The sequence below is a fragment of the Simochromis diagramma genome, unplaced genomic scaffold (genome assembly GCF_900408965.1).
Source record: "Simochromis diagramma unplaced genomic scaffold, fSimDia1.1 OVJJ01000131.1, whole genome shotgun sequence".
Taxonomy (NCBI): domain Eukaryota; kingdom Metazoa; phylum Chordata; class Actinopteri; order Cichliformes; family Cichlidae; genus Simochromis; species Simochromis diagramma.
The window spans coordinates 11,315,062-11,342,304 of record NW_024387200.1 but is presented as its reverse complement, the minus strand read 5'-3'; the positions used below and the strand labels follow the sequence as shown (position 1 = coordinate 11,342,304).

The 27,243-nt window shown below is 40.9% G+C and overlaps 2 protein-coding genes and 1 long non-coding RNA gene across 5 annotated transcripts in view; all 3 read right to left on the bottom strand.

Annotated features, from left to right (window-relative positions):
• LOC120745579 (G2/M phase-specific E3 ubiquitin-protein ligase-like) overlaps nucleotides 1–5,351 on the bottom strand; it is a 6,441-nt gene extending 1,090 nt beyond the window's left edge. Inside the window, exons 1-7 of one of the 2 annotated variants that reach the window (XM_040050574.1) lie at nucleotides 5,056–5,351; nucleotides 4,805–4,867; nucleotides 1,993–2,088; nucleotides 1,465–1,757; nucleotides 960–1,183; nucleotides 473–673; nucleotides 169–358 (exon numbers count right to left, since the gene is read on the bottom strand). In XM_040050574.1, coding sequence (XP_039906508.1) covers nucleotides 169–358; nucleotides 473–673; nucleotides 960–1,183; nucleotides 1,465–1,757; nucleotides 1,993–2,088; nucleotides 4,805–4,857 — 1,057 coding nt within the window. In that variant the 5' untranslated portion in view covers nucleotides 4,858–4,867; nucleotides 5,056–5,351. Of the gene's footprint in view, nucleotides 1–168; nucleotides 359–472; nucleotides 674–959; nucleotides 1,184–1,464; nucleotides 1,758–1,992; nucleotides 2,089–2,306; nucleotides 2,674–4,804; nucleotides 4,868–5,055 lie in introns of those variants that run through there. The other variant, XM_040050575.1, reaches the window with a different exon arrangement.
• The window catches only part of LOC120745590, a 27,018-nt gene extending 2,702 nt beyond the window's left edge, over nucleotides 1–24,316 (bottom strand). Inside the window, exon 1 of the long non-coding RNA XR_005698668.1 lies at nucleotides 23,665–24,316. This is a non-coding gene — a long non-coding RNA (uncharacterized LOC120745590). The remainder of the gene's footprint in view (nucleotides 1–23,664) is intronic.
• LOC120745570 lies at nucleotides 7,572–27,243 on the bottom strand. 2 transcript variants are annotated; one of them, XM_040050563.1, is made up of 4 exons: nucleotides 26,916–27,243; nucleotides 12,315–12,805; nucleotides 8,802–12,018; nucleotides 7,572–8,670 (listed from the first exon to the last, which is right to left on the bottom strand). In XM_040050563.1, the coding sequence occupies exons 3-4, from the start codon at nucleotides 9,745–9,747 to the stop codon at nucleotides 8,606–8,608; spliced, it is 1,011 nt and encodes a 336-aa protein (XP_039906497.1). In that variant the 5' UTR covers nucleotides 9,748–12,018; nucleotides 12,315–12,805; nucleotides 26,916–27,243; the 3' UTR covers nucleotides 7,572–8,605. The 2 variants fall into 2 exon arrangements, 1 of the variants encoding a protein (XP_039906497.1); XR_005698660.1 differs by lacking the exon at nucleotides 12,315–12,805.

Here is a 27,243-nt window from a genome sequence, read left to right as displayed (position 1 = left end):
TTTATAAAAAATACAGAGGTTCTGTCTTTGCCTTGCTTGTCAGTTGTAAGCTATCATACATCTTTATTCCTGTTTTGTGTGTGCGCATGTGACATAAAAAGACAAAGTTTTACTTTAGTGTCCCGAATTGTTTCATGGCCAGACTACATTATGTGAATTTCTGCTTACTTTCGACACACTGGAGAAATTCCCGAAATTTGACCACCATCAGCTCCTCTCTAACTCTTCTGTTGCTCCCAAGGACAGAATAGCTTGGCCTGAGAACCCCAGCAATTAAACTGGCTGTCAGATCTTTGTCCTCCCCCGATAGGTCAAGCAGAACACGCAAACTGGGGTTCTCTCTCAGGAGTGATAAAATCTAGACAGAAAAGTTTAAATAAGGGTTAAATTCCCGTTTTAAATACAAAAAGTAGCTCACTCTAAATGATTATAAAACAATGACCAATTGATACAGAAAAAAAATAAATCTCACTCCATAGTAGGACAAGCCATCAGTTAGTTGATCGAAACAGCTTTGCCGTTGCAGAACTGCAAGGTATAGAGCTGCATTTTTCACGAACAGATCTTTATTGGCCATGGTGACTGTGAGTGGAAGACCTTCAACTTGATATCGCCATGAGTCGCAGCAGCTGACTGCTTCCTCCAAATCATGTTGAGTTGTTGCATTTACAACCTAAATATTTAAGAAAAACACTTTAAATGTTTGTTTTTTACCAGTGTACACAAATACTGCAGATGGTTCATTTTAATTGGACTCTAAACGTTTTTGTTTTGGTTTATTTGGCTGTATTTCACCAATAATTTTTTTTTTTTAACAAAAAGGAAACAAATTGAAAATATAATACATGGAATTGCCTCTAATAACCAAAAGTGTATTTATTATATATTATAAAAGAAGACCAGAAGACTTGTGAATATAGGAAATATTACAATATTCTTGTTATAATATTGCAATTCACCTTTTTCAGATTCTCTCTTAACTCAGGGTCACCTATATTATCCGGTGTTAGGTGTACTTGAAGAATGTCTCCTGACACAATGTAGTCTACTACATGTGGAGAGAGAAAGGCAGGTGCTTCTCCACCTTGCACTATTATTGTGGACAACATCCTGCCAATGGTTCGATATACTCCATTTTGCAAGTGTAGGATGTTAAATTTCAGTGTGCATCCATTTGGTGTAGCTGAAAAATAACACACAAAAAAGTATATTCTGTACAGACCCCAAACTGATATCTTGAGATTGACAGACAAAATGTATTACTTTTTTTTTTTTTTACTGTTTCAGACACAGAACATAACAGATTTATTATCTGTAGTCATTTATTAACTTGTTAATGTTCTGTCAAACAATGTTCAGATCAGGTGGTTGTTGCGTTTGTAACATTATAAAAACAAGTGTCGTCAACAAGCCTTTAGGCCTTGAGTAAGTAAGTTAGTTAGTTTGTCTATGAAATCATATTACCTTCAAAAGCACCACTGTCCTGACAGATGGCCTTCACCAGTAAACGGAAAAACTCCCGCCTTGGCCCCCCAAGGTCAGCAGCATCTTCCTCTGTATCATGTTCATCGCTTGCAAATGTGACATAAAGCATCTCACAGCTTTCTGCAAACTTGGGTCTCTTGAACTGACGCAAAGCAGTCGACCACACATTGGCTCGACTGATATGGAGTTGTCTTGTTCCTGGTGTAATGACTTTCTCACTATGAGCTCTAAGAAGACCTTCAATTTCTTCTTTGCTGAGCTTCTTAAAAGACCTATATTAAAAAAGGGACAATGACAAACAGATCTTGGGGAAAAATGGAAATTTGCTGTACATTTGACTCAAGTGCACAGAGTTACAACAGATAATTATGTTGTGATAGTCCATATTAAATTAGTCAGAAATGTAATGTAAATGTAAACCTTTGTAATTGTGTAACTGCAAAAAAATGATGCAAGTGAAGATGCAAATAAGATATTCAATTATCAAAGGTTACTTTCAAATCTTACCTTGAAATATGAACTTCACTCTGTCTATCAGACTCTTCTAGGAGGCTACGCTGAATTGCCTCTTCAAGAGCTTCATCTTCCTCCAGGAAAATAGGGCTAAGTAGATAAGAGATATTAGAAATCATAAAACATGTCAGCCTTGAAGAATTTCTCACACTACATCTTTAAAAAAAAAAAAATTAAATGTAAATCCTAAAGTTGCAGTCATTCAGCAAAAAAAACCCCAAACATGCAAATTGGAAACTTGCATCAAAACAATATCCTACACAACATCTAAAATGAAGGATTTCTTTAACCCCTAGACAACAGCTTACACAAATTCTGCCACATTATATGGAAACATCTGCTGTCCCTCTGCCTGGCCCTCATTTTCACTCTCTTGAATGCAGCTCTCTGTTTCCTGATGCTTGGCCTCACTTTCACCTGGTGTTGTAGACAACGCATGATGCACTGAACAAAGGAAAGAAGGTCAGCATGACTTGCTTCATAATGTTAACAGAGCCTTTATATATCCTTATATTAGTTTAAGTGAAAGTTGGGCACATATTCCTCCTTGGCTGTAATCACCTGTGATAATTCGTAAACATTAAAATGGTAAATGGCCTGTATTTGTATAGCGCTTTTACTAGTCCCCCCTAAGGACCCCAAAGCGCTTTACACACCCAGTCATCCACCCATTCACACACACGTGGAGGCTACAGTTGTAGCCACAGCTGCCCTGGGGCAGACTGACAGAGGCGAGGCTGCCATATCGCGCCATCGGCCCTTCTGGCCAACACCAGTAGGCGGTAGGTGAAGTGTCTTGCCCAAGGACACAGCGACTGAGACTGTCCGAGCCGGGGCTCGAACCGGCAACCTTCCGATTACAAGGCAAACTCCCAACTCTTGAGCCACGATCGCCCCAATCGGACAAATTAATGATTAATTAATTAATTGCCCCAGTTTGCATATAGAGCCAACAGGTCTGTAGACGACGCCATCAACATGGCCCTACACTTCATCCTGCAGCATCTGGACTCCCCAGGAACCTACGCCAGGATCCTGTTTGTGGACTTCAGCTCTGCCTTCAACACCATCCTTCCAGACCATCTCCGAGGCAAGCTTTCCCAGATGAATGTGCCTGATCCCATCTGCCGGTGGATCACTGACTTCCTGACGGACAGGAAGCAGCATGTGAGGCTGGGAAAGAATGTCTCGGACTCTCGGACCATCAGCACCGGCTCCCCTCAGGGCTGTGTTCTTTCTCCTCTGCTCTTCTCCCTGTACACCAACTGCTGCACCTCCACCCACCAGTCTGTCAAGCTAATCAAGTTTGCAGATGACACCACCGTTATTGGGCTCATCTCGGACGGGGATGAGTCTGCCTACAGGAGGGAGGTTGAACGTCTGGTGTCCTGGTGCAGCCACAACAACCTGGTGCTGAATGCCCAGAAGACAGTGGAGATTATTGTGGACTTCAGGAAGCACACAGCCCCACTCCCCCCCATCATCCTGACTGACACCCCCATCACCTCTGTGGACTCATTCCGCTTCCTGGGTACCACCATCACCCAGGACCTGAAGTGGGAGCCCACCATCACCTCCGTCATCAAGAAAGCCCAGCAGAGGATGTACTTCCTGAGGCAGCTGAAGAAATTCGACCTGCCAACACGGACGATGATGCAGTTCTACACTGCAATCATCGAGTCCATCCTCACCTCCTCCATCACCGTGTGGTACGCTGGAGCCACTATCAGGGACAAACAGAGACTGCAGCGTGTTGTGCGCTCTGCTGAGAAGGTGATTGGCTGCAGACTCCCATCTTTGCAGGACCTGTACACCTCCAGGACATTGCGGCGTGCAGCTCGGATCTCAGCTGACCCTTCTCACCCTGGACACAGTCTGTTTGACCTGCTCCCCTCAGGCAGGAGGCTCCGGTCCATTCGCACCAGAACCTCTCGCCATAAGAACAGTTTCTTCCCCTCTGCTGTTGGACACATGAACAATAACCATATGACTGTCCCCGCCACTAACACATGACCCTACGCTGTGTTCACTGCATCATTCCATGTTTGGCACTGATCACCACCTGCACTCATGTATATATCTTTCTACGTAGCACTCTTAATTCTTATTCTCATGTATATATCTCATGTATATCTCATGCACATATCTTTCTACGTAGCACTTTTAATTCTTATTCCTACTTTTATTTTTTCATGTCTATTTAAGTGCTATTTATGACACTATGTTTGCACTGAAGCACCGCAGCAATTTCCTAATGTTGTAAACCTGCTCAACATTTGGCAATAAACCCCTTTCTGATTCTGATTCTGAATAAAGGTGGAAGATGACCCAAAACATACAGTCTAAGCACCCCATGACTTTAATAAAGTAATGAAATAGAATATTCTTGAATGGCCAAGTCAGTCACTGGATTTTAACCCAATTGAGCATACATTTCAGTTGTTGAAGACTAAATTTAGGACAGAAAGGCCCACAAACAAACAGCAACTGAAAGTCAATGCAGTAAAGGCCTGGCAGAGCCTTTACAAATTAATTTTTCCCCCTCACATTTTTATGCATTCATTTAGTCCAACCCACTGAATTAAAACTTAAAGTCTGCACTTCAACTGCATTGGAGTAGTTTCATTTTTAATTCATTCTGGTAATGTACAGAAGCAACATTAGAAAATGTGTCTGTATCCAACTACTTATGGACCTGACTGTATATCAAAAGCAGTCAGCTAAGATAAGATAACATACCTTTATTAGTCCCACAAGGGGAAATTTCATGATAAATAAATTAAATGATATGTGTAAGAAGGCCTACCGAGCAGTATGGTATCCCAGTGGAGACGGCAGGTCTACTTGGTCCAGGTGCATTGCTGGATTCCTAAGGAAACATTTACATCAAGAACGACTGTTACGTACCTACCAAATAAATAAATAGAGTTGTATGATGTTCGATCTCTGTCTGCTGCCTACCAAATGAAATAATTGAGGACTAGCTAAGTAATTTAGCTTTGCTAGTTTTGCTAACACTGCTATCAACCCGTCCAAAATGCTATACAATAAACTTACCAAGTGCTGCGTCGTTTGTGAGGTCGAGGGTGCACTATCGTTGATGGCCGACAAAACGGCTCTTCCAATGTTTTCAGCTAAATCGCTGGACATGCTGGTAGGGAATAGTTGAAGCAGCTCATGGCAGTCAAAAGTGACCGTGATAGGAGCGCAAACACAGAACCTGACCACGACCGGCACACTTTAGCACGGGAGGTTTTCTTGAAGCTTTTATTTTGGTATTTCCGTTGACCCGTACAATAAATTTGCATATTAGCTAAATATTTAGTTTCCCGTAACATTTAGATTTAACATTTAACATTTAGATTTAACATTTAGATTTATATATAACATTTAGATTTAACATTTAACATTTAGATTTATATATAACATTTAGATTTATATATAACATTTAGATTTAACATTTAACATTTAGATTTATATATAACATTTAGATTTAACATTTAACATTTAGATTTATATATAACATTTAGATTTAACATTTAACATTTAGATTTAACATTTAGCATTTAGATTTAACATTTAAAATCCTGTTTTAAATATGAAAAGTTACAAATGTTTTACTAAATGTTGTAAAAAATGACTCGAAAAAACATGTTTTTGTAAGATTTAGAGCTAAATGTGGAAAAATGTTGCTGTTAATTTCAGCATGTTTCAGTTTACAAACGGCGCCCCATAGATAGTGGCTTACTGTTTTTGCATGTTTTTATTTCATATCACAGTACAACTTTGTTTCTTTTAAGTTGAAGACAACTGTTTTTGTTTTTTTCAACTGTAGTGTGTAGTGCAATATTTCCACCCCCCTGGTTGGTGAAATACAAATACATCCACACACACACCCAAACACTCAAGATGAACAGTAGAGGATTTACTTATTATTGTGACTGTAATATTTTATTAATATATGGTGATGGAAATTCCTCCCTAACTTAGTTTTTACCAGGGATGTTTTATTTTCATGCTGATATCACAGACACAATAAAATCTATTTCTTGTTGCACAGAACACTTTGTTATCACACCCAATGCCAAGGAAGGTTCTCCTGTCTGAAACTGTGTTGTATAAGCATGCAGCACTTTAATTTTGGCTCTTGGCGAAGGCGGTCGCACTTTTCTCTTCTCCTCTCCTCCCTTATCTTCCCTGCTTAGAGTTAAACGACACGGAGACTCCAGCAACACTTAAAAGTAATAAGAAACAACTTTAAGTGACCAACGTGTTTCGGCTTGTGGCCTTCATCAGGGTCATTGTCAAATGTGAAACAGTTTGTGTTTAAATAAAAGTCTGGAAACAGAAAAAAAATTCAAATGGACCAATCACACCTTCACAAATAAACCAGCTGACCAATTGATATTTAATGAGGTGGTATTAGCTAATTGGTTAATTGGTTAGGTCACAGCCCAAATAGATTCTAGACTAAACCATTAAAGATTAAAAGGGGGAGGGGAAAATAAATAAATAAATACATATAAAATTTCCTCACATGTATTATAGTAATAATGCTCAAAATTACACAGAAAATTAATATAAAAATAAAAAAAGATAAAAAATTAAAAGTTAATATAAATACACGAACATTAAAAGAGGGAGACAAAGCAAAACATCTAGTTAAAAACATAAAAACACAAAAGGTACAGTTCACAGAAACTCAGTAATAAATCCTCACTCATGGCTCTAGGATGTAAACTCGAAAACACGAAATATCCAGAATGCTTCAATTCTTTCTGATAAAATTAATATTACCACTTCTTTGACTGGGTTTAATGGCTTCAATGCCTATAAAAATTAAGCTGATTTATAATGTTTTTTATTAAAATGTCTTGCAACAGGACTAGTTAATTAAACTTAATTAAACTTCTGTGTTCATTAATTCAATCTTTCATAGGGCGTGTTGGGGTGGAATTATTTGAAGTGCCTCAATTCTATGCTTTATATTAACTAAAGTGCCATATAATCATATAGTGTAGTATTAAGTGGACACGGCCCTGAAAATAAAGGCATTAAACTACGTGTCCCAGCTTTGACAAAGTCAGGCTATCGACCGGACCTCATACCACAGGCTATACCCACTAAGTCTGTATGGTTTACCGAAGATACATAAACAGGGTGCACCTTTAAGGCCAACTGTCTGTATAATCAACTCGGTCACCTATAACATCTACGTTTCTGGCTTCAATCCTCAACCCGCTGGTAGAGAGCTCTGAACACCACATCCAGAACACCTTGGATTTTGTTGAGAAGGTGAGAGATGTCATTATGGAGGCAGATGAAACCGTGGTCTCGTACGATGTTACATCTCTCTTCACTTGCATCCCAGTCACAGAAGCGTTGGTCTACCAATCAAATTCACCAGGGAGGATATGAAAAGTGGCAGGTTAGCCTTCTTAGACTGTGAGATTTCCATCAGTAATGGGGGACATCTAAAAGCTGACGTGTAAAGCTAACTATGTAAAGCACTTTGTGCTACTTTTTTTTTTTATGAAAAGTGCTTTATAAATAAAGATTGATTGATTGATTGATTTCAGATCACTGATGTTCTTTATTTTTCCATCTTTCACTCTATTTCTCCATCTTTCCCTTTATGAGAAACTCTTTCTTCAACTCAGGCTGGCTGTTAATTTTTTCCTCTCCTTTTTTGATCATCCCTGTTCCTTCTCTTTCGTTCCTCCACTGACAGCTTCCCCTTTGCCATTCTAGCCTGAAACATACCATTTTGTAATTACTATAATTTTTCTGAACCATATGGATTCATTTGGATTTTATCTGGCGAACATGTTTTGTCTCTCATCTCACGAATCACTGATTCACGAGATTTTCAGAAAACTTTACCTGTAGGATTCAAACTAATGGTATCAATTTAAAAATCCTACGTTGCCTCGTTCTCGCATTGACTTGAGTATCCACATCGACTGCCTGGCAGGGTGACAATACCCCATCAGCCTTTGAGATGTGAGAATGTTGTATAAAGTGCTTTGAAAGGACTTCAAGGAAAATTTTAAGTTTCGGTGTGATTTTTAATGTACGGTTTATATATAGGTGATGGTTCTGGTTTTCATTGACCAGTGCCATGTTCTTAATAAAGTGCACATTTTATGGCATAAATTTGCAACATGTACACTTCATTTGTCAATTTCTCATATTTGTTTAGCAGTATAATTGAAAATACAGTTATAGGTGGTGTGTACTAGATAAGCTTTCAAGGTAAAAATGTGAAGCATGAAGTAGCCTTTGCAAACCGATTCCTGTTTAAACAAACAATGACAACGGTGACACATGTTAACAATATAACATTAATTAAACATACATATTTACACTGACAACAGGTAAAATATTGAATATTTTACAGTTTTATATGAATGTCGCTGTACTGTACAGAAGAGCTTTTGATAAACCAAAGACAGAAATGGTGGCACCTCTACAAACATCTGAAACAACTCAAAATAGTTCCCTCAGGGCTGTTAGCACAAAAGAAACGTAAGAATGTATAGTTTTACATTTGGGGCAGAAGCCGGATTCCTGTTTTATATGCAGTCCATGTATATATTGTTGAGGATCATCTTCTGTTAGCCATGAAGCTTGTTTCATTCTTCCACTTATAGCCTTCACTCACAGGGAATCCTACATTTAGAATCAAGTTTAGGAACATGCAGTGAGATTAAACACATTTAAAATAATTTTTTTTACTTTACCTAAATGAATAATTAATGAATAATAATCCAAAACATTTTAAAGACTTCAAAAGTACACACTTTGTTTCTGTGGAGTGTCCCGATTTCTGGCCTTGGTCAGCTGAATGGCTTCACACTTGGTCCTCTTCATCAGAGGAGGTACAGACGGATAGAAGCTGCGTCTCCGCCTGGGTGCCACATCATCACCAGATCTACCTTTCTTCATTGACTTGAAACTGTTCTGGGCTCGTAGGTTACTCTCCACACTAGTTTTTTGATCTCTCCTGGTTGGGACAAAGCTCTTTTGACAGTCATTAAACACTTGCTTCTTGGCTGAATGCTGCATGCATGTAAAGGATGATGGGTCCTTTGTATGAATGTAAGACTGACTTAATGTTGAGGTGCTGCTGTAGGAATGAGCTTGCTGTAAACTGTATAAAGAAAAATGTCGTCTGGCACTAGCTGAGCTGGTATTAGTTTTAGAAAGTAAAGCATGGTGTGTATCAGTGTGGCGCGTTCCTCTGTATCCAGTCTTGTCATTTATCTCTTTGTAAAAATGTTGCGTCTCCTTTTTAGAGGAGCGAGTGTTTTTGCTGGTTTCTGGTGTCACCAGAGTTTCATTTTTTTGGACTGTAGATTGCTCCATGTGCTCACTAGGCTGAGAAGCTTTCTGAACAAAAAAGTGAGGACTCACAGGATTAGGACTCAAATCCAGAGTCTGGAGACACCTCTTAGGCATGTACTTGGAGGATGGACTAGTTTGTGCATAAAGTAAGGCATCATTGCTGCCCTCAGTTTGTGATGAGAGTACTATGGTTCTTCTCTTCTGTGTGTTAACGCATTTTTCTAATGCTTTTTCCAAAGTCCTTTTTGCCTTTTGTTGAACATGCTCATGGCAAGCTTTAGTGGAGTATACCTCCCTCTCCCCAGACTTCAGAAGCTTCTCAGATGAGTCTTTGGATGACAGACCGATTTGAGAGTTTTTCATTGGCAAAAATGTTGGTTTGAGCTTCCATGAAGGTACCATTGCTATTCTCCATTTCTAAAGAAATGGTCTTCCTTTTGGTAAGGACTTTTTCCATGTCTGTTTCCACTGTTTTTGAGGTAGGTGGTCTGTTGGCTTTTTGCTGAAAATGCCTTATAACTTGAATCAGTTTTCTCTCCTTTATACTGTGCGATAGTCTAAAACTTACATCCCGTCTCTTTTCTTTCAACTGTGGATGTTGAAGTTTGGATTGATGCTGAGACTTTGTGTCTGCAGGAAACATACCAGGCTCTTTGGTCTCTGTTTCAGCACTTTCATGCTTGCCGTCCTGCGTTTTATTATTTTTCCTTTTTTCACCTTGTGAAGTACCATCCCTCCCCATCAACTCAGAGATGAGTCCACTTCTCCTCTTGACATGTCTGTTACTTTGGTTTCCATCATCCTCTGTGTCAGATATTACTATAACAGCAGGATCATCTGAAATGCTTCGTGCTTTTACACCATGGTGAGATCCAGTATTATTACGCGTTTTTGTCCTATTTGGAAGGTCAGGGTTCCCTGACTGGATCACTTCATTACAACATCTGGATAAATCTATAGATGTACGTCCATTGGTTTGACAGTTTCCTTCCACAGTTTCAGGAGAAGGTTTCTTCAGTTGATTAAGGCTGGCAGCTCCACTGTTCTCTGTGCGCGTAGAGAATAATCTCTTTGTTTTTGTCTCTGGACAGCTTTGGACACCTTCATCCTCGGTGTCAGAATCAAGGTTGATGATGTCATCCTTTTCTGAAGACTTGCTTCTGTTCCCCGTTTGACTTGGTTGTAAGTTTGCCATCTCATGGTCTTCATTTTCTTTTTCAGAACCAGAGTCATTTTTCTCTGCTGACGCAGGCGCTGACAGGTTATTTAACCACTGTTTGGACACGGGCAGATAGTTACGTCCTGAATCAGCAGAGTAATCGGAACTATCGTCAGTTTCACAACTGTCATCAGGAGCACTATGTGACTCCCTATTTTGTGGTCTCTGAGCTTTAGTCTCAGTTGTGCCCCAGGAAGAAGGCACCATGAAGGACTGTTGCATTGTCTCTCTAGATTGTGTGACTTTTGCTAGATGAGAAGGTGTTTCAAAAACCTCCATCATGGAAAAAGCAGAAGCTGGCACATGGTTTGGAACAGATCTGGGTACCTCACAGACAGCTGGATTTGTGTCACTTTGTTTTACCTGGTCTTCATGCTCACCATCATGCTGTGAAGCAGTTTCTGGGTCAGCCTGGCCTTCATCTGCTGGTTCCCATTTAACATCTAATACGCTAATAGGCATAACAAGCCAATCGTCGTCCTCATCAGTCTCCTCTTGATCTTGTGCGTCAGAAAGGGGGCTCAAAGAGCAGCTTGCTTGCCAATCTAAATGTTTCTCACCGTCACATTTAGGACATAAGAAACGTTCAAACCCATCCTCAGTTTCAACAAAACATGGACAAGAGCAATCTTGTGCTATGCCAAGTGTTTGGTTCTTTGGAAACTCGGCCTGACTCTGCACACGTCCAAACTGCATATTACTGGCTTCAGACACGTCACATGAAGGTGAAGGCATCTCCTCGTCATTATTATCAACTTCTGGATTCTCATCTTCACTCACATCTTCATATGAAGGGTCCCTTTGATTTGTGTTTAGGAGATTCGTGTCCATATTCGATAAATTTTCTGTGTCTGAAATATCTTCATATTGTGGATCTTTTACAACCATTACATAGAACAGCTCTCCGCTGCTCACTTTATTCAAAGGAAGAGATGTGCTTAAACAAGCCTGTAAACACACACCAGTTGTATCCTCTTCAGCATTTTTATAGCTTGTTTGGTTGCGCACCGATTGTTCACTTTGGTACATAGAGACTCGTGTTTTGCCAAGCTCAGTTTTATCAGTTAATGAATCTAGGCTGGAAAGTGCAACTGCATCCTTAGATTCAACATGGCAGTAGTGTTGGTCTTCAATTTTCTGAAGTTGGTTTACACTTTTATCTTGATTTCCACCAATCACACAAGGCCCACTGCCTAAACCTACTCCTTCAATTGGTTTGAGGCTAACATCCTCCCTCTCCCATCTCACATGCTTGGATAACAAAGGTAGAGTGCCTGGTGTTTCTTTGACTCTCTCACGCTCTCCTTGTGAGGAACTGCAGCGGACCGTTAATCCTGGGTACTTCTCAGTCTCTTCTGGCACGGTGACCCCAGACACTGCTGTCACAGTCACTGGACTCTCTGCTTCATTCTTTGTGCAAATGGCAGCAACATCCAACATGACATGTTGATAATCTGTGGATGTAAAGAGATGAAAGTTACTTATATCGCCACTCCAGGTTTGTTGCAGTGTGATTCAGAAAAGTTGTCCAGCTCTGCAATTCGTTTTACATTCTTCAGTCTAGCATTTGGATTCTTTGGTGCAGGTACTGAATAATTAGGAGTGGTTATACATTATTTCATCAACACTGGCATTTCTTTTACCTTCAGTTATCAGAACATGACTGACAACCCTTTACAGACATAATTCGATCCAAGCAGATGCAGTTTGGGAGAATGTTTTAAACTTTATACAGCAGAGATTAGTGTACCTTTTAAACAGTTCTCTGATGCAGATGTATCATAATTCTTGTTAGAGCTGGGAAATAATTCTGTTCCTTTGCTGCATTTCAACCTGTCTTGGCCAAGAGGTTGTCCAGTGCAGTGTTGAATCCCAAAAGCGTTGGAAGTCTCTTTCTTCTTTACGTCTGACTTGTAAAAGGCAATCTCTTTATTGATGAAGTCAAACATTTCATCTTTCCATGATTTGGCTTTCTCAACTTCAAAATCTTCACATTTTGTTGGTTGACGGCTGTGAGGATAAGGAGAGATCTTCTGCTGTCGTTTCCTCTTCAGTCCACAGTTTGTTGAATTTCTCACTTCTTGATTCTTACAATGTCGTTCATCTGAAATATCAGCTCCAATATCAAGTTCAACATTGGAACCCATTTTGTCTCTTGAAGATGATGAGGTGGTAATTAAGGATCTACAACAATGGGCATGATGTGGACACCTTGCTCTTAATCCCTGGAGAGCATACATCCTGTAAAAACAATGTAAACCAAAATCTGGGTTATAGTTATACAATTACACACACACACACACACACACACACACACACACACACACACACACACACACACACACACACACACACACACACACACACACACACACACACACACACACAGTATGGGGGCCTATCATTTGTTAACAGTTTAAATGGCCAACATGGAGACAAATACCACCAGTCTCCATTTAAAATGAGGGCAGTGAACCTGTCTGTGCCTCCTGAAGCCCATTAAGAGTTATTTTGTTTTAAAGATGTTCAGCTTCAGTGGACAAGTTCTCTACCTCCGCCCTGTACACAGTCTTATCTCCATCAGAGTTGAGCTGAAGATGTCGTATATTATGTTATTGAATGCTGAGCGGTCCATGCAGAGCATCCTTACGGAGCCCTTCCTGTTCTCCAGATTACTCAGCTCTCTGTGAAGTGATGGTGATTGCTTACAGAGCAAATCAGTCCTCGGAGGATGCAAAGTGTTGGGTGTAGACAGTCTCTGATGTGCTGAAATAGTATTCACTCAAAACACTTAATTACTATAAAAGTAAGGGCTATAGGTCTGTAGTCATTCAGGCTGTCTATACCAGGCTTTTTGGGGACGTGAATGATAGTGGAGGCCTTCAGACAGGTAGACGGGGAACGGTGCCATGAGTCAGGGAGAGGATGCACAGGCTTTAACCACAGTGTCACAGGCTGGGTCTCTGACCCAGCGCTCTGAGTTCATTTTGTATTAGTCTCATTTTAGATATGTGATTAGTTTGTGTCATTCCTATTTAGCTTTAGTTAAGGAAAGGCAGTTATTATTTATTGTTTCCTTGGTTTCTATGTTTGAGTTCTTGTATCGTTCATCACGTGTTAGGTCTGTTAAGCTTGTGTTGTCATGTCTAGTTTCAGTGTTTCCTGTTTTATTTTGCAGGAGTCATGTGTTCTTTGTATTTAGTTTCACTTCCCTGTCCTGTCATTAGGTTCATGTCAGTCAGCTGTTCCTCCATGTGTTCCCACTTCCCCTAATCACCTCCTGTGTATTTAAGTCCTGTGTTTTCAGTGTGTCATTGTCAGGTCGTCTGCTTTGTTTGCAAGCCAAGAAGTTGCGTCAAGTTTCCTCATGTCAAGTCCATGTTCCTGTTGTAGGTTTTTAAGTTAATTTAGCTCACCCAGTTTAGTTTATTGTTAGCCTTGCATTTTGCCTTTTGTTTACAGTTATTTTGCCAGCCTCAATAAATGGCTCGTTTTCTGTTATTCAAGTCATGTTTCACATTTTGTTTCGGTCTGCATTTGGGTCCACCCTTCACTCTACACATCCATCTGTGCTTGGTGCCAAGGCTGAGATAAACGAGGAGTTATCTCATAAAGAGGAACAAACAGTACTCCAAGAACAGACAAAGCCCAGCAGAAACCTTGAGGAGGAGCTCCATTTGCCCCCACCCGGGAAGAGCCTCAGAAAGGAGAGACATCTAAGGCAAGAAGAGGGGTCCCTATTTGCCTCCAACTCTCTCAACAACACCAACGACCAGGACAAGGGACCACGACCTTCCCCAGTCCCCCAAACCCCTGACAGGCCATCACCCTCCTCCCCCTCCCTTTCTCCCTCCTCCCCACACCTGAAATTCACTGAGGAGATGATGGAGCGGGTCAATGCTGGGCTCAGATCTACCCCCCGTCCCAATCCCTTTTTGTCCCCCATAAACCCCCCACCAGAGCGGCCAAAGGTTCGCCATCGAGCCCCACCAACAGAGCAATCGAAGTCACATTGCCCAGCCTCGCCCCCCTTAGTTCCTCTTCATGCCCTGTCTCCGCAGTCTGATGTGTGAAGGGTCCGGGCTGTGAGGATTATGGCAGTGGTGACTTTTCCCAGGAGAAGCTGGGACCCTGTTTACTAGAAGGTTTTAAAATTTCTGTACTTTTAGGTGACAGGAGACATGTGGCCTGGTCAAAACACAGAGAGCTGCACTCTAAAAGATCTTTAAACATAGTAAACATACCTTGTGTGCCACAGACTGCTCCCAAACACGAGGGGACAAGTAATACCTCTAAAACACTTAAGTTGGCTTTATTAAACGGGAAAACATTTTTAATTAATGATTTAATCACTGAGCACAGCCTTGATTTTATGTTTTTAACTGAAACTTGGTTGGACCAAAGTAACAGTGGAGCTGTTCTCATCGAGACGACCCCTCCTAACTACAGTTTTATCAGTGAGGTCAGGGCGAGCAGGAGAGGAGGGGGGGTTGCTGTCTTATTTAATGAATCATTTCAATGTAAGCAGCTATCTCCTGGAAGTTTTCAGTCTTTTGAATATGTGGCTTTACAGCTGAAGGCCCCATCCAAAGTTGTGTTTCTTAATGTTTACAGGCCTCCCAAATACTGCACAGACTTTTTTTAAGGACCTCAGTGAACTGCTGTCTGTGATCTGTGTTGATTTTGACTGTAATTATTGTTGGGGATTTTAACATCCATGTGGACAACCCTCAGGACAAAGGGACTAAAGACCTGAGTAACACTCTGGGCAACTTTGGGCTGACTCAGCATGTAACAGAGGCCACACATAATAGAGGACACACTCTTGACCTACTGATCTCCAAAGGCCTGAGCATTTCAAACATTACTGTGTCTGATGTGGGCCTGTCTGATCATTACTGTGTTTTCTTTGAAAGTAAAATCTCAGCCCACACAAATATATCAACAGCAGTGATCACAAAACTGTGTATAACTGAACACAGTAGTGCGATTTTTAACCAGGTCTTCCCATTAACACCTGACCTGTCCAAAGGTTCAGTCAATGAGCTCGTCAATAGCTTTAATGCAAAAATGTTAAATGTAATGGATACTATTGCCCCCATTAAGGTGAAGGTTATCTCTGGAAGGAAAAAGTCTCCATGGAGAAACTCCACACTGGTGAAAAATGGAAAAAAAAAAAAAAAAAAAAAAAAAAAAAAAAAAAAAAAAAAAAGTGTAGGAAAGCTGAGCGCAGATGGAGAAAAACAAACCTCCAGGTTCATTATGACATCTATAAAGAGAAACTTCACAATTATAATTTACAACTGAGGAATGCAAGGAGGTCCTACTTCTCTGACATCATCACTAAAAACAGCCATAATGCTCGGGTCTTATTTTCTACAGTTGACAGGCTAACAAACCCTCCTGTGTCAGTGGCAGCTGAACTTCATTCGACCATGGCCTGCAATGACTTTGCCAAATTCTTCACTGACAAAATCCAAAAAATTAGACAAGCAATTGGTACATCAACAGCAGATCCAGGATATGTACTGTGTCCACCAAAAAACTGTTTAAACACCATGAAACAGTTTCACCCGATTAACAGCAAAGACCTGGAGGACATCATAGGTCAACTGAACTCCTCCTCCTGCTGTTTAGATGTCCTGCCAACAAGTTTTTTCAAAAAGGTCTCAAAGACTTTAGAGTCAGACCTGTTACAGATCGTCAACTTTTCCTTAATGTCAGGTGTGTTTCCAGAATCACTAAAAACTGCTGTAATCAAACCTATACTGAAAAAGGACAATCTTGACAAGACACAAATGAACAACTACAGGCCGATCTCAAATCTCCCGTTTTTAAGTAAGATCATTGAAAAAGCAGTTTCTCAACAGCTCAGTTACTTCTTAAAACAGAATAACTGCTACGATGCCTTCCAGTCAGGTTTTAGACAGAACCACAGCACTGAAACCGCTCTGACCAAAGTGTTTAATGACATATGTCTGAATACAGACAGTGGAAAAATGTCAGTCTTAGTTTTACTGGATCTCAGTGCAGCATTTGATACAGTTGACCACAACATATTACTCAAACGACTGGAGAACTGGGCAGGTCTTTCAGGAACTGTACTAAACTGGTTCAAAACATACTTAGAAAACAGGAAATACTTTGTATCAATAGGTAACTTCACATCTGAGCAGACAAGTATCACATGTGGAGTTCCCCAAGGTTCCATCTTGGGACCCCTTCTGTTTAACATCTACATGCTCCCACTGGCACAGATTATAAACAACAACAAAATAAACTATCACAGCTATGCAGATGACACAAATATATATCACAATGTCACCAGGAGACCAAGGCCCTGTACAGGCTCTTGGTAAATGCATTGAGGAAATCAATGACTGGTTGTGCCACAATTTTCTCCAGCTAAACAAAAACAAAACTGAGGTAATAGTCTTTGGCGCCAAAGAAAAACGATTACAGGTCACCAGAGAACTTCAATCTATACATCTAAAAACCACAAACCAGGCGAGAAATGTGGGTGTAGTGATGGATGCAGACCTAAACTTAGAAAAACACATTAAGACAATAACAAAGTCAGCTTACTATCACCTCAAGAATATTTCAAGGATAAAAGATCTGATGTCTCAACAGGACCTGGAAAAACTAGTCCATGCATTCATCTTTAGTAGGCTTGATTACTGTAACAGCATCTTTACAGGTCTACCTAAAAAAAAAAAAAATCAGTCAGACAACTACAGCTCATTCAGAACTCTGCTGCTCGAGTCCTCACTAAGACCAAAAAGTGGACCACATCAGTCCAGCTCTGAGGTCTTTACACTGGCTGCCTGTCCATCAGAGGATAGACTTTAAAGTTCTGATGCTGGCCTATAAAGCTCTGAATGGTTTAGGACCAAAATACATCAATGACCTCCTGACCCAGTATGAACCTTCCTCAGGTCATCTGGATCCGGTCTTTTATCAGTTCCCAGAGTCAGAACCAGACACGGAGAAGCTGCATTCAGCTTTTATGCTCCTTATATCTGGAACAAACTCCCAGAAAGCCTCAGATCAGCTGAAACACTCAGTTTATTTAAATCCAGGTTGAAGACTCACCTGTTCTCAGCTGCATTTGAATAAAGCACCAAATCCACACTTAAGCTTAAATTTCAAAACTTACATTTAACTACTGATTTTATCTATTTCTGATTTTATCTGTTTTGATTTTATATACTGGTTTGTTTGTTTGTTTGTTAATTAGTTAGTTTATTTGCTTGTTTTAATCAATTTTAAATCATGCTTTTTATTTGTTCTTGTTTCTAATGTCTCTGTAAAGCACTTTGAATCACCTTGTTGTTGAATTGTGCTATACAAATAAACTTGCCTTGCCTTACACACAGTCAGCCCTGCTGATTGTGACACACAGCCCCTGAGACTGGCAGCTCTCCTGGGGTTCACCGCTCTCAGTCTCCTCTTAACTATCATTAGCTTACAGCTTGAAGTGTTTAAGGTATGTGCTAACTAAAAATAAAGGCTAGATGATGGTTTATTAAACCTTTAATGAAATTTGCAGGTTGTCTCGGTGGAGAAATATAAACAGGACACCGGAGTAAATTCTCTACAGTCTCACTCTTCTGTTTAACGTTTGAGCTGTGTGAAAACTAACTTTGATCTCAGCAAACCGATTTACTCAGGGACAAATAAAACCCTGAAAAATGCCAAAAACATTTTAAAGTTATCTAAGTGACTTATATATCATGTTTAACCTGAGTAGCGAAAGACCGAGGGGGGTCTGAAAACGATGTGCCAGGAGTTCGTTGTTTACGCCGGCTCTAGTGAGCCTTGAACCCCGGCTAGCTATCGAGCCAGTGGGTAACAGACGTCTCCAAAAACCTGAGAGCACTTTTGCAAGTATGTGATGTCTTGATAAACTGAGCAGATATTAAAAGATATTTTCAAGTGTGAATGTAGCTGTGTAAACTTCAAAGTTTATTTTGTGACCCAGAAAGAGAAATAAGAGTAATATTAAAACTAAGTAGCTGCCGCCATTGTTTGAAACTGGAATTGGCTGGGCCATGCTATAAATTCTGGGATAGGTTGGGCCACGAAGGATACACCGGACCCATCCTTCAAATCTGGGGGAAAAGGAGGACACATTTGTTGGCTGCATTTGGAGCAGTCTTCGAATTTGGACAGCCTTTGTTGCAACACCGTAACATAATCGGCCTACAAATGCGGCCTCCGAAGGATGCCACCACAAAATCTGGACACAGCTACGATACCGGCGATAGCTTCTTCTTCGGCGTTTAACAGCAGCTGGCATCCTTGCACATGCATTGCTGCCATCGTCTGTTCCAGTCCGTTATTATACTCTTAAATCCTACTACTTATTCCTGCGTCTTTCAGGATCTTACAAAGCCTCAAACGACGCGTCGACGATTTTAATAGTCGATGTAATCGTGACTAAACGACTAACTGTGGCAGCCCTGATTACAAACTGAACAGACATGACTGGGGGATAGGATTGCCTTGACAGTGTGAGCAGTTGTTAGAAGACGTAAAGTCCATCTTGAACATCCGATGACATGTATAGTGCACTATATAATATTTTGTATTGTATTCATTGTAGACTGGGGTTTCTAATCAATTTAAAAGGTTTGGTCTAAGCTGACTGATGGTTCCCATTTTGTAATCTGAAGTGATTCTGATCTACCTTAGAGAGTGTCCTGTATATTTGAGACAGTAATTTGAGAGTTTTAAGATAAAGAAATTGTACCACACCCGGTGTTTGTAGTTCAACTTAAGGTTTAAATTTCCTTTTTATTACAGACTTAATTTGTTAATACAATTTGTTAATAAGGGAAGTTAATCTTATTATTCTGTAGTATGTCAGGGTTGTTACTTAGCCTGATAGGGCGGAGGACACTGTCTCAGCTGAACTCTGGACACATACACACTTACACTGATAAGCACGCACTCATCCCCCTCCCTTTCCAAACACCTTCGATGCTTGTTTCCTGTGGGGGAACACGGCGGGTCCGTGTGCCGCGCTGGAATGGTAGCGCTGTGCAGGATGACTGCTGTGTTTCCTTCAGATTACTCCTCACCCCCTACCCAACCTTGTGGCTTGTCACGTACTCCATTGTTGTACTGTGGACATTTATGTGCTCTGTGTTTTTGTTTTTTTGTTTCCTGTTCTCATGCCGTCCTCCCATAGGTGCCCAGCACGAGTAGGTCTTTTTTTCTCTTCTACTTTCCCATTGTTGTGTACTTTTTCGGTGTTTTTCCTGTAACGCTGCCGATCTCTGACCTGTATTCCCATGTGATGTCTATGGTGTGTGTGTGTGTGTAAGTCTGGGGGGGGGGGGGGTGTTCTATTCCACTGCGGGGCAACCTGCATGTGGCCAGTAAAGCCATTCATTCATTCATAGGTGTAAGTTTGCATGGGATTAATGAAGACTCTGTCATTTCTTAGAAACTCCCACCAGCTGTCAGAGAAGAGCTGACGTTGATGTTTTAAAGCATTCATGTCGTTTGATGTTTGAGCTGATAAATGGTAGACCTGAAATCTCTAAATTATTGCATAGTGCCCGTCCGTCTACATCCAGCCAGGGCTCATCTAAGAGGGTGTGTTTTAACCATCCTGTGATGAACTGAAGCCTGTTGGCTAAGAAGTAGTACTGAAAGTTAGGCAGATCTAGTCCTCCTTTGTCCCTTGTAGTGTTTTTAAGCTGATATGCAGGGGTTTATCTTTCCAAATGTATTTGGAAATATACAAAGATGGTTTACCTGAAATCACTTAATTTTTGGCAAGACCATCATTTTTATTGAAGCAATGCTTCCCATGAGTGATGTGGGTAGAGATTAGGGCTGGGCCATATATCGCGTTTTTTAAAAATATCGATATATTTTTTTTTTATTTTTTATATGAGATAAGATGTGACAATATCCTTTATATCAATAAAGTCTAGGTTACGTTATAATTATAATGGTGGAGCTGCAAGTTTGCCTCCCTTTCGTCCATGTTAGAGGAAAAATGATTCTATGTAACTTTACCTTCTTTTAAATGTACACGCTGTGTTTAAGATAAGTAGTTTAGAAGTGTCTTTTAGATTTTCCCAGCAAGGACGTATTGTTTCAGATTGTTTTATCTTTCTCCCAGCTCTCTGCTGACGAGACTAGCGCCACATATGGAGTTGTTTATTTTATCTGTTTATTACTTTCTTATCCTGTTCTCACTGTCTCTGTGCTCTGTGCCTATAAAAATGCCAAGCCTCTGTTCATGGGTGTGAGTTGTTCTCAGCAGCTCACCCGTGTACACGTTTGATAAAGAAAGTAACTTTGTCTCATTGTGTCTTTATTTCTCCTGGGTTTTTACAGAGTTTTCCCCCAACAGTCCACTTTTGTCTCTAAACAACGTTACTCGGCGCCTCGCCTCTCTCCTTCACTGAACACAACTCTCCCTCCTCCCCCACCACTTCACCTTCAGGCAAGGACAAGATGGACACGGCAAACCTCCGTTAACGAGCTACTGCACATAGCCCCGTGGCATGAACGTGTTAGCGAGCTAACCGCGCTAATTCCATGCAGCCCACAGGGGCTGCACGGCCTAAAATCCTTTACTTCTCTCAAAAGTTGACAGCGCGCCTTATGTATGAATTCTGGTTGTGCTTGATGACCGCAAACTGATTTTGTGGTACACGGCCCTCAGCAATAAGTCAAAACATTTTTTAGTACGACTTTGGTAAGCTACGGAGCTGCACCACTCTATGGATTGTCGGAGCATTACGGCTACCGAGGAGCCTCGCGGAGTGATACGTACTGTGCTTCAACGTAATATTACCGTACTGTGTGTGTATAAGAATTGCACCTGTTCAGCAACGTGGTTACAAAGAGGATTTCAAACTCCAGGCTGTCAGTCACGAACAGAGCAGCTGCGAAATCTGTCTTTGTTATTATGCTCATCGTCTTTTAGTTTACATTTTGACTGCACAATTGTGAGCTTTTTGCAGAAAGAACAACAACGTTTTCTTTTATTTTTGGAGCATTATCATTTAATAAATGCTAATAATTTAGTTTTGAGTAATTTTTTCATGTACATCTATGCTGTATGTTAATAAAAGTGCTTGTGTGCCTGGGCGGTGGGTGGGGTGCCCTCAGGCCTCTGGGCCTGAAGCCCGGTCCTCTCTGGCACGCCACTGCAACCCCCTCTGGCCTCTGCTCCGTGACCTCTCGTTTGGGGCTCTACTCAGCTCTTCCCAGGAGGGTGGCACGGTTCCCCCTCCTTTGGTGGTCCTCCTCGGGTCCTTGTACTCTGGGGCCTCTGGATATCTGGGGCCTTTCAAAAAATTTCAAAATCCCTGGTAGCCCTTCGGGCGCGGACTCTTCAGTTTTTGGTAGCCCAAAATAAAGAGCTAATGTTTTGTTTCCGTTACATTATTATACATTAAAGTATATTGTAATGTTAATCAAAAAATTGTTGAAACACAAATTACAACATTGTATAAAAATTACAATCATCAACTCAAATACTTGGTTCTAATTGAACAGAAATTTCTATGAACTTGTAAGAACTGTGTAGGACATGAATCAGTCTGTGTCAGATCCTGAATTTGAAATTTCCACTGAAGTCACGGGTAAGAGGCAAGTGGAACCAAGATCGAGGCCATTTGCTTTTTGCAGTTTGCAAAGACTGCTAAATTGTGCCAGTGGTAGTTCACTCTTTGCAACATAGTAGCTGTTCTAAACTGATTTTTCAGGTTTATTTTTAGTATGTTATTTGCAATTGGTGTTTGTTCTGGGAAAGATACTGCAGACTGAGCAATAATGCGTTTCTTGCATTTCTCATGGGGGCCTTTCTTAAAATGACTGGTCCCAGTAACAAAGGCGCTTGTCGACTCAGAAATCGAGAGAAAACCAACAACACACCCGGCAGAACATTATGTTATTTACACGGGTACACATAAGTGGTCCGCATGTGCGCATTCGCTGTCAACATAAAAGACGCGCACCAGATAAGAAGTTGCAGCGCGCGTTTGCATCCATATAAAAGGCAGTGTTTTTGTCCGCTAGAGTGGGATTTTCACGGCACATTCTGCACCACATCTCTGTGCGTTCATCATTTGTTTGAAGCCAGCTCACCTCCTGCAACCACTTTTCCGAGAATACGCGCTTGTTTTGTGGTTCGGACTCCTTCTGACATTTGTTTGGAGGTGGAGGAACATCACAGTAATTGCTTAAAGGAGCTTCTTCGACATCTTTAAGAGTTCTAAACAAATGTCTGTCCTCCTCCAGAAAATCTTATGTACGCAAACACGCGTTGCAACTTCTTATCGTGTGCACGTTTGTTTTTTTTTATTTTGACAGCGAATGCGCACCTGCGGACCACTTATGTGTAGCCCTGGTTATTTAGCCCGTCATATTGCAGCCACAGAAATTCTTTTGTCCATGAAACCATAAAGCTGCACTTTCTTTTTGCCTTAGTCTGATTTGTCATAACATTTATAAAAAAAAAAAAAAAAAAAAACACACACACCACACTTCATGCACAGCTCTCTCTCTCTCTGTACTTCAAGAACAGTTTCCCCGTCTAAAAATCAGTTTTCTGCATTATTTGTTTGCTTGTTACGCACAAGTCTACCGTTGTTTACAGCGCTGTCGGTCGCTGTTTTTTTTTTTTTCCCCTTTACTTACTTCCGAAAAGAAAACCTAATTTCTGCTGTTCAGTAGGCTACTGAGCAAATTTAAACTTTTTTAAAATTATGCAAAATTGTAAAACGCTCAGCTGTGTCTCTAAACCTCTGTAACTTTTCTCTGCTTCACTTCAGCAGCATCAGGTAATGTTCATATGTTGATTAACGGTTTTCTTTCATTTTTGAGCTACTGCAGAATACTTTTATAAAATCGTTTTTCTGTTTTAGCCTCGGCTACTTTGATACAAAGGCATCTGCTGTGATGCTTACACCTTTGATAAAGTCTCGCAAATGTCATCTTTCTTTTTATAGATATAAAAATATGGAAATGTACTGATCCGTGATCTGAATTATAACATTTCTGACTGTCTGAGGCAAAATTTCCCCGGATCGGATCGAATCAAATCATGGATCGAATCAATTCGGGACCTTGTGAATCGCCATCGAATCGATTCTAGAAATCAGTGCCGATACCCAGCTCTAACAGTTACACAATCATACCAAAACTCTGTCCTGATAGTTTCCTCTTTTGTATCAGACATACTGAGACAATATTCGGGATAAATAATCATGAAAACAATTTATTCAGTTTAGAGGTTTACACGTCACATCATTATAATCAGAGCCTGTTTCACTTGAATCGTTCACTTGATGGCGCAGTAGAGCAAATGAATCATCACAATGCTTCGAACCATGAGTCGACCAGTTGGATGAAAGCTTCAGTTCATCACGAGGCTTCATCTCACCATCACTAGCTACCGGGGGTGTCCAGATTCAGAGGCTGCGTCCACCTGAGGATCCGGCCTTCGCGATCTAAGTGGGCCGGGTCCTCCGAAAGCCAGGTAGGCCGGAAGTGAGCGACTGAAATTGGACGGTCTAGCCTTCAGAATGACGTCACGAGCTCTCTCGGTGGAGTGGCACTCAGCTGTCTGCTCCTTGCTGTCTAAAATATAACCGGACGCTGGTGTAAATTTTCAACCATCTCACTTCTGTTTAATCAGTGTACTGTTTGACGTTTATTCAGCTGTGTGAAAACCCCGGAGGAACCCTCCCGAGGGATTAATAAAGTTTTATTTAATTTAATCTAATCACTTAAATCTCAGCCAAACAGATTTACTCACGAACAAATAAACACAGAAAAGGCCAAACAATAACATGTTTAAGTTCTTTAAGTGACGTGTATATCATGTTTAACCTGAGTAGTGGGGGGGGGGGGGGGGGGGCGGGCTCAGATATTTGAAGTTTACACAGCTACATTCTCGTCTGAAAATACGTTAAAAAGGTTATTTTGCGACCCAGAAACAGTAATAAGAGTAATATTAAAACTAAGTAGCTGCAGTAGTAGTAGCCATCGTTGGAAACTGGAATTGGCTGGGCCAATCTGGGATATGGTTTTTCAATTTTGTTGTCTGGGTGGAAAATCGGAAGAAATTGGGGAGAATGGTGGCTCCGGGAGATTTTTGGGAGGGGCACTGAAATTTGGGATTCTCCCGAAAGAAAAAAAAAAAAAAAAAAACCCATCGGGAGGGTTGGCATGTATGGCCCTAGCATAGCCTGTAACATTATGACGGACACATTTTATGAGTGAGCTTGACTTTAAGTGACTTACAGGTTTCTTTGAAAAATACTCTTATATCCAGGTTCTTCATTTTTGCTGCCATCCTCCTCTCCTCCTTGCAGGTCCTCGCAGCGCAGGCTTGCTGCTGCTAAAACTAAACAGAGCTCTCTGAAAGGCACAGCCAATCACATTGGCCATATTTGTCACATGAGGTAGGATTCCAGTAGAGAACTTAATTTAACTCTTTGTGCACCGCTGGGTGAATGAGACGTTGACAGATTGTTTTGTTTTGTCCTTTTACTTCTATCAGTTTTGTTTTTCTTTACTCGAAGAGATCAAATTATTGGTGGGGACAATTCAATAATCGCTGGATATTGGTGGGGACATGTCCCTTCCGTCCATACCAAATCTATGCCCTTGCCTCACCAACACTACTACTTTTTGCCTCAGCCTCTACCAGAGCCCCGTTCCACTTGGCCTGTCAGTACATATCAGCTGTGTTAGGAGCCCCACAGGTGTCCACTATCTGGTTTGGGGGTTACCAACATGTCAAGTAACAACCACCTTGGGTCCACGGCTCAGTATCTCTCTTCACCCGAGGGTCCAGAACATATGGCCGCAGATCTGATGATTCGATTGCAAAAATCAATCATCAACCTGTTGCCTGAACTGTCTTGGTGCCACGTGCACTTATGGCTGCCCTTTTGTTTGAACATGGTGTTCATTATGGACATACAGGACACCACTCTGCTTCAGATCTGGCAGGTCAGTCCCAATCACGCTGCTCCAGGTCTCACCAGCGTTGCCCACATGAGTGTTGAAGTCTCCCAGTAGGACAACAGGGTCCCCAGGTGGAACTACCTCAAACACCCAGTGACTCCAAGAAGGCTGGGTACTCTGAAGATTCGTTCGGCGCAGAAAAACATAACCTTGAGCACTTCTGATGTTAATGAGCATTTGTTTCCTCATAAAGAAGGGATCTAACCATGTTCACATTATATTTTTTGGGTGTGTCTTAGCATGTAGGTTTTGAAAATGAAAAGCAGCTATGTAACTAGTTTAGAACCGTGCTAAAACCTTAGAATCTCAGCCAAACACAGAAGAAAAAAGACAGAAACTGGCTTCTCAGTTATCTTTGAAGTCAGCCAATAGACTAATTATTATCAGGAGCTATTGCAGCTAACTAGCCACATCAGAGCCACTTCTGCCTTTCTGTGTTTCAGCCTCAGTAACATCTGCTCCAAGTTTTACACCTCTGATGAAATCTCACAAGTGTAAGTTTATTTTGATACCAAGATTGTTTACACAGAGCTTGTAATTGCAGAACACGGAACAAGTTAATACTGGGCCACTGGTATATAAAGAGGTCAGTTGTTACCTTTGGCCTGTCATGCTCAAACTCTCACACTTCAAAGACTCTTTAGACTTTGGGGGTTCTTTTGAACAATCTACAAGAACATTTGAGAGCTACTGCCTCAAAGTTTGACTGAAGAATAAGATTTTTTTTTTTTTTTTTTTTTAATTCAACATGAACTTATTAGTTTATAGAAGTAAAATAGCTGTCACACCATTCATGTGACATGGCCATAATGGCATAGCTCAGCTGCTGTCAGGTAACTATAGAAAATGTAATTTCAAACTTAATTTCTGTTATTGCTCTGACCCACCTCTATACGGCATTAATGAATAACAGCATCTACCACTCAGTTAATATTATTGTAACATACCACAGTTTATGGGGTTTTGATTTGGAATAGAATTTCATGGAAATTTTCAAGGTGTGCACGATGAATTCTTTGTGCACGCGGCTGATAGGTTCAACACGCGCGGTTTGTTGAATTTACGCGCGAGAAAGTTAATTGCTTTTCCCCACACACATTCACACTCCGACCAGTGCATCGGGAGCAGCTTGACCAATGATATTTGGCATGCAGACTGGAGCTGGTTCGAACAAAGCTTCTGATTAATAAACAGCCACACCGGCATGTAAAACACATACAAACACTGACTTACAGTTTCACTTCTTTTGAAGAGATGACGCACAAAAAGTGAAATACATTTTGTTTTACATATAAAGTTAACATAAAAGGCACACGCACAAACCTTCTGTCAGTTTACTTACCACATTCGCCTTACTTATGACAATTTCCGTCTACTTCGAGGCTTCCACATGAACGCAGCAGCACATTTCCACTCCAGACTAGTGAAATCCACGAGAATGTTGGTTGTCATCAGCAAGAGTCCATGCTTCCTTATAAATTAATAATTAGGACTTATATTTTCCTCACACCCGCTTCTGTTCAAAGGGAATTTTGTCGACAAAGTCCGTGTTCCTGCGAACGGCGGTGTACCAAACACGCACGCTGCCTAGGCCACACACTTCAAACAAACACAACAGGAACGACTCAGCTGCTGCGTTTCCTCTTAACTGTCCCTCTCCCTGAAGGAAT

Bases quoted from the DNA above. Each gene is read 5' to 3' on its own strand.
- LOC120745570 (XM_040050563.1), bottom strand. From the start codon at position 9,747: ATGGTACCTTCATGGAAGCTCAAACCAACATTTTTGCCAATGAAAAAC. The intron at 8,671-8,801 runs GTGTGTACTTTT...TTCTAAATGTAG, and splicing joins GGACACTCCACAGAAACAAA to GATTCCCTGTGAGTGAAGGC.